Genomic DNA, 10,892 nt, shown 5'->3' on the forward strand with positions numbered 1-10,892 from the left:
CTGCTGCACTAACTCACCGCCCATTACTCTGTATCCCAGCCAGTGTGTGTGTGTGTGTGTGTGTGTGTGTGTGTGTGTGTGTGTGTGTGTGTGTGCGCAGGTGAGTGTCTGCCAGCGAGACCAATAAAACACGGCTGGCAAAGTGTCGTATTAGCAGCCAGTCCTAACTAAAAATCCTTATGCTAATCAAAGCTAAGGGAGCTGTAATTGCGACAAATGCCAGCAATGCAAATACAGCCAGGACTCCCCGCGTACAGGCAATTCAGCCTCAATCGTTTGAATCACAAAGAAATTGTTCCACTTCCACTTGTGGATTTGCCTGATTATCTCAAATGAATCGGTGGAGCCGTGGACCGTCATTGGAGGAAAATGCTCTCTTCAAGCAGGAGACAGTGATGCAATGGGGCAAAGACTTCCCGCCTGACGCCGCCGCGCTTGACTCGCTAATGTTACTCCATTGCTACGGGCGTGTGAAGCCTCGGTGCGGGTGTGTGAATTCTCCTGAATAATGAGCAAGTCTTAACCACTGCGCTACCAACAAGGGCCCTCCCCTTTAATTGTGAACCTCTGTAGGACACGCGGGGTGGATAATCATGCAATAAACGAGGAAAATAAAGTGGCTAATTAGTCACTCTACATTTGCCGTGGGAGTGAGCGTCTGTGTGCGTCGGTGTCCGTCTCTCTGTGGGTGCTCTGTGATGGACTGTCCAGGCTAGCTGTCCCTAGCTGGGATTAGCTCATCTCTCCTCAAACCATTGCTGAACCGTCTTCGCCCGTGGCAGTGAGCGCTGCGCCGCTGAAAGACGGCAGGTGCATCAGGGAATTCCATTTCCACTAAAGAGTTTATTGTATGCAAACATGCTTAGGTAGGAGCTGCATGTCAAAACAATATCTGTGTGGATGGAAGGACACACATTTCCCAGCGGAGCGTCGCACCCTTGGTTGTTTTTGAGCACTGGCAGCCTGACACGTCAAACTGTAATGCGCTGGAACCTTTGGTATCAGAACAAAGATCTGCAGCAGATCCAGACTGATTCAAAATGCCACATGCATCGATAAACCCTGGCCACACAAGACTCCTATTGGACCACTTTTGATAAGTTAAGACCATAGTTTTAAAGACGCTCTAACATACCGGTTTAGCTCCCATCAAACTCACTCAAGTCCTTACTACTGTCAATTTTTCACATCAAATCTAACAGGTGAAGATATAAACATAATTTCATTACATACACACACCTTCAGGAATTTAATAATCATTTGCCAAATGCAGCCATTTCATCTACGTGACAACAACAGGCCTTTACTGGATGTTTCCTCAGGAAACAATGTTAGGGCCACATGGCTGTACGAGCTCTTCGTCACATCTCCGTGTATTCTCTCCTGCCAGCTTGTCTCTGCAGTGGAACCTGTGCCGGTGTGAGATTAATGACGTCTGGCCTTACCGAAGTATGTTAGCCACCAGGCTTGGAAGTCACACAGAGATCCTTTTGGATGGGAGTCGCCCTGAGCAATGAGAGCGACACAGAGAAGCATTTCATATTTTTTATGAAACCTCCCCAAAAACAGCCACATAACGTACCCGGCGAAGCGAAGAGGAGGAACTCACCATGACATATGCGACGCTGTCGAAGAAGGCGGCGACAGTCAGGCTGAGAATCATCTTCTGTACAGTAGAAATTAATAAGAAGACATGAAGAGGGATCCTCCGACAACAGATTCCTCACCAAAAAAAAAAAAAAAAAAATGGCACAGCATTTACATTCACTTGGAGAGGAGGGTAGATTACAGCTCAAATGATCACTGAAGTGTCTGACAGCTTGACACGCGCCATCCCTGGTGATAACTCAGTGAAACTCTCAGAATATCAGAGGAGAGAGTCTCCTTATTTCCACTCTGCACAGACTAGACTCGAAATCTTTTAAAGAATATGAATCAATAATTCGTATGCAACGAGATTTCCGGAGCGGAGACGTTCTTCACGCCGGCTGTGAGCCGCAGCGAAACATCTATTCCTGGAGAGGTGGGAGCAAACTGGCAGGGACACGCCGAGACAAACAAACACAGCATCTTTTCATCAATCTCCGTCTAGCAATGACCCTGCCAAGGCTGCAGGGGGGGGGGGGGGGGGGGGAGGACAGAGCGCGAGAGGAAGAGACGGACTGAGGGGGGGCGGGGGAGAGCAGGAGGGCCTTGAGAGCACTAAAGACTATTGACTGACAGATAACCTTTGTGAGTTAGGAGAGGGTTTATATGGTATCAATGGAGGAGGAGGAGGGGGGGAGGAGGAGGGGGGGGCGGAGGATGGAGGGAGGAGGAGGAGGAGGGGGAGGGGGCTGGAGAACGCGAGGTCTCTCACTCTAACCTGGTCCAGAGGTAATAGGATCTATCAGAGCTCCATGTTAAGAAGTCATTTACTTCAGATTAGGAGGATAACGTGCAGAGCTGCTAAACCTGACTGACCTGCTGGACTGCATTCAAAGAAACACACAAGCTGCACAATTTAAACACACACACACACACACACACACACACACACACACACACACACACACACACACACACACACACACACACACACACACACACACACACACACACACACACACACACACACACACACACACACACACACACACACACACACACGCCAGAAAGCCCCAACACACTTGAGAAAATGATATTAAAATCCTTTCCGTATGGGAGAAGAGACATAAAACCAGTGGAGGAATCATTCTAACATCATTTAGTTTATATCCAATATATTTAATATATATTAAAACCTCAACATTTGGAGACGGGAGGAAAAAATATGACACGGCAGCCACAATCAGAGAGACCATGAGTCAATTAACTCCACATTTCATTAATCTGTGCATTTTAATTGGGTTCAATTATGCTAAGATTTGTCACGGCTAATTGAACATATTTCCGGTGGCGGTGAAGCAAACAGAAAAGGAAAAGATGTGTTAAAACATTCCCAACATTGTAGTGCAAATTTACCTGAGCCAAGGAGTGATACCTCCGTAGCAGCCAGATCACAAACAGCATGAAAACACTGAAAATCAGAGACGGGGGAAAAAAGCAGAAGTGAGATTTGCTAATTGCAAGGGCAGCTATTTCAGCTTCGCAGGCCAAACGCTGCTCCGCACATCAACACAACACCGCCGCAAATCGCTGCGAGCTCCCTCGTACTCCAAGTGTTAATATAACAAGCATTCTGGATTCTCCTTAACTCCAAGGTAGGTCTGGTAGAATCTCAAAATTAAGGGAGATAACGCTCCTTAGTCTCGCTCCTTCCCTCAACTTGTTAAGGAATGGGACAGCACTTAACTTCACGGGAGCGCGCATTTTGAGGAATGAGGAGTAAGATTGAGGATTAAGCAGAGAATTGGGATTCGCCCTTAATATTTCCCAGCTCCAAGTAAGATCAGTGACCATGAAAGCCTGTTTAGGATGCTTATTTAGAAAAACAAGAACCAAACACCTGCGTGCAAACACTTGACGGATTAAATTCTCGCCAGACAAGAGCCAGCGTGGATACATTTTGTAAAAGTAAATGTAGTTTACTGAATAATTAATTCAAAAAAACATGGTTAACAATTGATTTTGCTGCTGAAATAATAACACTGCTTCCAGCAAACCCATTTGTTATCCTGTGGCAAAAGTTTCCCATCCTAAGCTTTTTAAGGTGTGAGATAAATATTTGTTTTCACGCTAAATTCAATACAGATCTTCGGGACATCGGGTCACATTCAAACCGTCGGGTGTCATTAACCTGCCGCCTTGTAAAGACTGCACAGATTGAAGTGACTGCTGGCATGTGGGGTGTGTCTGTGTGACCACAGCCTGTCAACACAGAATACAATCACCATAGACACAGAGTCAACAGTTCCTCAATGCTTCACAAATATTCCTCCTGATTGTGGTGCGAACACAAAAGGCTGAAATCAGCCTGCGAGGCTCGGTGTCGCCCGTTTCACCCACCCTCACCCAGCACAAGTGGAGGCTGGGTCAAGTTTTGAAATAGGCAACTGGATTACTAAATTTCCACCTGGGCAACAGTTCATGACACTGATTATTCTGGTCAATGTTTTCAGGAACTGATGATTTGGTTTTACACTACATTACTACATTTGGTAGACTTTGATAGACTCTCTTCATGATTTCAGAAGTAAATAATAAATCTACTAAAATGAATTGCGCGACAGCTGGTTGATAGTTTTTATCATGTTTCTATAATTGCAGAAACACAGGAGTGTTTTCTTCTTTAAGCACAGGATCTTCAAAGTAGTGACATTTGTGATTTTTCTCAGGTTTGCTGCATATTTGATTGTATAATTAGCATCTGATGGTGTTTCTTTAATGCCTTAAAATCTTTAAAGTACACTAATGTCCTTCAACAACACCTTAAGGGTGAAAACATTTCAGTGCACACATATTTTAGAGTTTGTATAGATACTGTAATAAAAAGGTCCAAGAACAACTGAAGGAAAATAATGAGGAATATTCACCATCCTACTAAGGAGAAGGTTCCTGTGGCTCGTTTCACAGTTAAAATCACCACCTGGAAAGCAAAAACAGTTCAAACAACATTTTTTTAGGTGACTTGTTCATCATCTGTGTGTCACATTTGCTTCAAGGAATACATTGTCAACTAAAGTGCAATAAACGGTAAAAACTGTAATCATGACTGTAACAGAAAGTAGAGGGTTTGGCAGGGCTTCCATCCATTCCTGCGTGCCTTTGTGTGTGTGTTTGTGCACGAGTGTGCAAACACATGTGCCAGTCAATGACACCAAGAATAACAAAATCAGGTTTGCATTCAGACAAGGACAGTCGGGCTTCGGAGATGTAAATATTTGGAAGGTGGCGACACCTCGCACATCAGCGCAGCTGTTTGTGAATGTCAGAGCCGGGGGTTTTTCAGCCATTTCAACATGCTATGAGCACGGCGCGCAGATAAATGACAGCTGAAGGGAATGACACACACACACACACACACACACACACACACACACACACACACACACACACACACACACACACACACACACACACACACACACACACACACACACACACACACACACACACACGTTAACAAGGCTAAAGCGCTGCGTGCGGGCCAAACCGATCCCTGCCAAAATCCAGCGATGAAAGAACAAAGGAACGACGGGGAAATGACCAAAGCGTGAGTGTGACCTGAAAGCTTCAGGCGAAACGAAAGGGCCCGAGAGAGTCCTGCATACAAAACACAGACGGGAACGTCCGCAGGATCAGACGGGTGAAATCCCTGTCTGGCTGCACGTGCCTGCTCAGAGCGCGTTCAGCAGCAAACACGGACCACCGTGACCCGGCCCCATGACTGGAAACCATCTCTGCTAAAGCACAACTGTACCGAGAAGCAGGGACAACCAAAACAAAGTGGGGGAAAAAAAGAGGTGAATTTCAAACTGGAACTAGAGAAATGGAGGAGACACGTGATCCTGTGGCATTTAGCGCTATCGACTCGGTATTATCAAAAATCTTGCATTGTGGTTCCTGTATTTTTGGTTTGTTTCCAGTTTTTTCATCAAGTGTGTGGCTGCAGTTTCTTCAAGTCTTTCAGGAGTTGCTGATTTTGGTCATTCTTCCTGTTTTTATTTATTTATTTATTTATTTTATTTATTTTTTTTTTTTTGCTGGGTAGCCATCTCAGGTAATGGGGCTTTGTCTGACTACACATCAGTATTTTTAGCCGGAATGCAAAGAATCAAAATTGATCACAATTCAGTCTTATGCAATGTGCAAATTATGCATGTTGATGTCATTTGTCATATATTGTGCGAAAGTTCCATTTTCAGTGGCTCCGAGCATCGTTGTCGTGTAAACAAACACACAAAAAGTTCAGCATTTTCACTTGAAAACGTGCTATATCACCATGCATTAAAATAGATGTTGCTGACATGTAACAATAAAGGAATTAACAAAGGAGCAGGAGGTTTGGTGAACATCAGAACTGCAAATAAATATTTTCTCAAGTAATAACTCTCAGGTTGATGAATTAAAAAGGGACGCTGCAGGCATGTGTGAGCGGTTTCAGTGTGAATATTCTCTCTTCAAAGTTTGACACAGAACTCAAAGTGAGATGGCGTGCCAAGTCAATGTGGGCCATGTGTATCTGGGTTATCCCAGCAGTGGAGAGGACTCATCAGCTGCTTCCCGCATAAACTCATCATATCATACTTTATTGATCCTCTTGGGGAAATTCCTTTTTATTCCACATCCTATTTCTAGGATGCAGAGATGAAGCCACGTTATGGCACCACAGGGAGCTGACAGGGGTCAAGGGTCAGGCTCAGGGAACAATCCACCATCAGCCATGGGATTCCAACCTGCCAATGCCCGATTCCAAATCGGCTTCTTTAGCCTCAAGGCCGCCGTTGCATAATTATGAGTTATATGGTGTCGGAAAAAAGGCGTCGGGGCTCGGGGCAGGACGACATTTCTTCAGCATTCTTTCTGTTATATGGCCGAGTTAAGAGAGTGGCGGCATCCTGAAGCGCCACGCTGCTGACACGCAAAGCTCAACGTCTCGCATTCTCACGTTCACAGCGCCAGAGGGAGGGATGGAGGGAGGAATTTCTGTCCTCTCTCTGCTGGAGCTCGGTGCACGCCAGGCTTAATTTAGCAACAGGTGACTTCCTTAATAGGCCATCCAAGAAGCGGGGATTGTTTTGAAAGGGAGTATCAATCATCTTTTGTTCAAATCAACAGGGCGTGGGCGCCGTATCAAAGCGATCCGTAACTTCAGCCAGACCTCATTAGAAGTTACATTTGTTATACTTGTGGATGTCTTTACGATTGCTTTTTGGTTTGGAGCTTGTGTTCTTTAGAAAGGCATCATTCCCCCTGATTCGCCAAAATATCACTATAAAGCCAAATACTGGCGGACACACCCACTCACCTGGCCAGGAACGTCCTTCACGCGAGAAAGGACTTCTCATTTTATTTCATAATGCAAATATAATTCTGACGATATCAAAGCACAATAAATAAATAAATAAATAAATAAATAATTCCTGATGTCTTGAGACTCCCATGGAGATCCTGGACCGCAGGTTGGGAACCACTACATCAGTGAAGATTTATCCACTAGGGGTCTATTTACAAGACGGTTTCAAGTGAAAACTCCCCACTTTTGTTGGTTTTGGGTGTATGCTAACACAACATTGTCACTGTATTTGAGGTAAGATGGCTTAATCTGAAAAGCTGCGATGAGCAAGAGAAAGTTGACATTTGTATAATTTAAGAAAGCCATATTAGCAGCAGAGGAGTAGGATTTAGCGATCCCAACAGAAAATGAGCCCCTGAGCCAAGTTCATGGTGAGAAGGCAAAATATAAATCTCACTGATGTAACTGTTGTTAAATTCTTAGGAAAAAAAATGCCCTTTATCCATTAAACCAAAGGTCCCTGTTGCAGCCTGAAGAACACCAGAACACTGGAATCTTCACAAAGTTACTATTCACTGCTGCGACATGACCAGAATTAAAGTAATACTTTGGATTATATTTTGGGGTAAAAAGACCATCAAACTGCACCACAAAACCTTCTTACTCAGTGTCTGCAGTAAATTCAACTATTCTCCACATTGGTTACAGAAGAAAACTCTTGCCTGCTCACCATTAAAAAGAAATTGATTAAAACATACTTTGATTCTAAAATTTAGCATCATATCTATGAAGCAAGGTATCAATAAAGTAGCTTTAAAGAACAACAAAAACCTTCAGACCAGGAATAATAACTTAAAGCATTGCAGTTTTCAGAAAACAATGTAAACAGTTGTCAAAAGATGTATATCATCTCAATTTCAAATAGATTTGGATCTTAAATAAATGTAAATAACCCTATAATTTACCAGTCATAAACCCACTGATTATTTTTGCAATAAAAATAGAAGCAACATATACACCATTTGCTAGCAGCAACACATTTCAAAAGGTTAAAACAGGAATCTCTAAAAATGCAGGATAGATAGAGAGGCTACAAAAGCCCCGTTGACAAAAGCTTTTCAAATGAAGGTGGAAAACTTTTGTGGCGTTTTCCATGTTCGTTTACACGACGACAGTGATTGGAGCCATTATAAAGAACTTTTTAACAATGCTCAAACTTCAATCTCCATGGAAATGGGGCAAAATACAACTTTTAGGAAAGATTTTGACTCAAAGTGCTTTTAAAAAACAGTTTTCAGAGATGCTGGTCGTGTCCATGCACTCCACAGCCATAGTAAAGACTTCTTCTGAACATGCACAAATGGATGGACCTGCATCAACCTTACAATAAACTTTGGATTTTGTAATACAGAGATTTGACCAGTGTTACCATGTCTTCATTTATTTAATTATTATTATTATTATTATTTTATTTTATTTATTTATTTATTTTTTTGCAAAGATGCAAATATTTTGCGAAGACATCATTACCCATCTGGACAAAAATATTAAAGTCTTGTCATAAAAGTATTGTAAAATCATCCTATCCTGTGTGAATAAGGTTTTATTATAATTTTATGTTCATTTTAATAAGGAGTGTTGTTGCTGAGTTAAATTGTGTTTATGGGACAAATCCTGTCAATCCTGGACAACCTGAAGTTACAGTCAGACACAGAATTGAGGACTGTGGTAGTGTTTCCAGCAAAGAATAAATTAAAAACTGAATTATTGTGGACTGCCTGGGTACTTTGATATTAACCCTTTTGCAGGATATCACTGGCGTTTAAGGTGTTGTTATGGTAAATACTCTCTGTTCACTGAGAGAACATCCCGTTTTAGCCTGTTAGAGGCATTTCTGAGAAGTGTTGCATGTTCTCCTTGTGTGTGCCTGTCTGGGTTTCCTCGGGTTACTCTCGTTTCCTCCCACAGTGTAAACACAAGTGTGTGAGGCTCTGTCTTTCTGTTTGCTGTATGAAGGATTGGTGTGTGAGGTACCCTGCCTTCGCCAAAAGTGTTATCAGCTCCACCTAACCTTGAAATGAATGTTACATTAGGCAATGTTTTCGCTGGAATCAAACAATAAAATCAAATATTAGGAGGGGGGAATGCCATTATGGAGCTGCCTCTAAAGAAGTGAGTCTCAAACAATACAACTAACACTGAACCGCAAAATGAAGAAAAACGTGTCACAAAATGTTGACAAAGTCCAAGAAATGTGGACCTGAGGAGAAACAGGGTGTCTGTCCACTGGGTCAGAGTGCTTATTAGGGAGGGGGACAAAAAAAATGTATTTGTGTGGGTATGCATAGACAATAGGCTGTCCCTAATTTCTTCCTGTTTCCATAGGACCTATACCTCCTCTTGTAAATCCTGATTGTTCTGTTTATATGTTAATTTAATCTTATCTATGCTTATACTAGTCCTGTCTGTATTAATATTAAATTATTCAATCATATGGGTATTTTATCTTGTATTTATTCCATACTGTGAGGAGCAACACTACAAAGAATCTCCCCCTGGAATTATAAAGCACTTCTATTCTAATCCATTCCGCTGTGTTCTGCCCTGTAAGCAAATCCTGAACTGAGCAACTGGTTCAAAACGACGTAAAATAACTCAAGCATGTTCAGCAGCACAGACTAAACCAACTCATTACTTTAATAATCTGCCTGTAGGTGAGACTCGCTGAGACGCCTAATGTCATGTTAATTAGTGCTATTAATGAAACGTTACTATTAAATAAGCCAATTAACGCAGCTAGCATGACGGACAGCTCCATGCTACCGATGGAGCTTAGTGTCGGGAGCCGTGCGCGCGTGTCAGGCCTTTGTTCATTACCTAACCAATCGAGTAATTAATAAGAAAGAGGTCAACCCCAGTGAGTGGTTTAAATCCGCTCACCTGAGACCTCCATGCAGCAGAAAGACGTGATGCAGGCTAACGGGCTAATTAGCCCAAAAGCTAAAGTAGTTCAGTGATGGTTGGTACTCACGCATTCATAGCCCTCCGAGTCACCGCTCAAGAAGACGCAGTGTGACTGGTTACCCGTCAGCTTTGGTGTTACATTCGCCATTTTCCATTAACGACAATTTTTTGAGACAATTTAGCTTCGATTTGTTTTTATTTTTGCTGCTAGCTTCACGCCTACTTCCTGCTTCTACGGTGCGCTCAGAGGGACAAAAAGAATGACTTCGCGTCTGCGCTGAGATCTTGGCAGAGTTACAGTCAATGCCAATATCACATCTTCTCCAAATCATATTTAAAACATTTTTAGAATTATTATAGCGTCAATTCAAAGATAATAAATGATAAAGAACGCTAGGATAAAAATGCAAAGACATAAAACTCATTGTTGATTATATGAAATAAAAGGATACTACAAAACAGAACTGCCCCATACTAAATTCACATATTATTAAAATGTTTCCAAAATGAATGGCAGATTTATTTGTGTAGCACTATTAAGAAACAAGGCAAATTAAAGTGCTTTATTATGACATAAAGGAAATAAACTTTGTCAAGATAAAGGCAATAAAATAAGTAAAAGTTGTTGATAAATGGAAACTCCGAGCAAATAATAGTATTTTAAAGTCTGATTCAAAAGAAATGCATGTGTCAGCAGTCTTCGGCTTTACAAAAAACTCGTTCCACAGGTGAGGGGCGTAGGAACTAAAAACTGCTTCACTTGTTCACTTCTGACTCTGAGAACACTTTGTGAACCACTTCCTGAGGACCTGAAGGGTGTGATGTTTCATATTCTACTCATAAATCTGAGATGTACTTATATCCAAGACCGTTCAAAGCCTTACAGACAATAAAAAGACACAATATGTAGACTAATTATTTGGGTTGAGCATCATATTTCAGATACAGCTCATCAAAGTTCTGGAATGTATTAGTGACACGGTCAGAAAAA

The 10,892-nt window shown here is 42.2% G+C and overlaps 1 protein-coding gene across 1 annotated transcript in view; it reads right to left on the reverse strand.

The window, feature by feature from the left end:
• Positions 1-10,125, reverse strand: part of LOC115403149 (cyclic AMP receptor-like protein A) — a 57,166-nt gene extending 47,041 nt beyond the window's left edge. Inside the window, 5 exon segments of the mRNA XM_030111958.1 lie at positions 1,446-1,506; positions 1,610-1,666; positions 3,004-3,058; positions 4,515-4,567; positions 9,969-10,125. Coding sequence (XP_029967818.1) covers positions 1,446-1,506; positions 1,610-1,666; positions 3,004-3,058; positions 4,515-4,567; positions 9,969-10,049 — 307 coding nt within the window. The 5' untranslated portion in view covers positions 10,050-10,125.
• Between the last annotated feature and the right edge of the window lie 767 nt (positions 10,126-10,892).

This window comes from Salarias fasciatus, chromosome 16, assembly GCF_902148845.1.
Source record: "Salarias fasciatus chromosome 16, fSalaFa1.1, whole genome shotgun sequence".
Lineage (NCBI taxonomy): Eukaryota > Metazoa > Chordata > Actinopteri > Blenniiformes > Blenniidae > Salarias > Salarias fasciatus.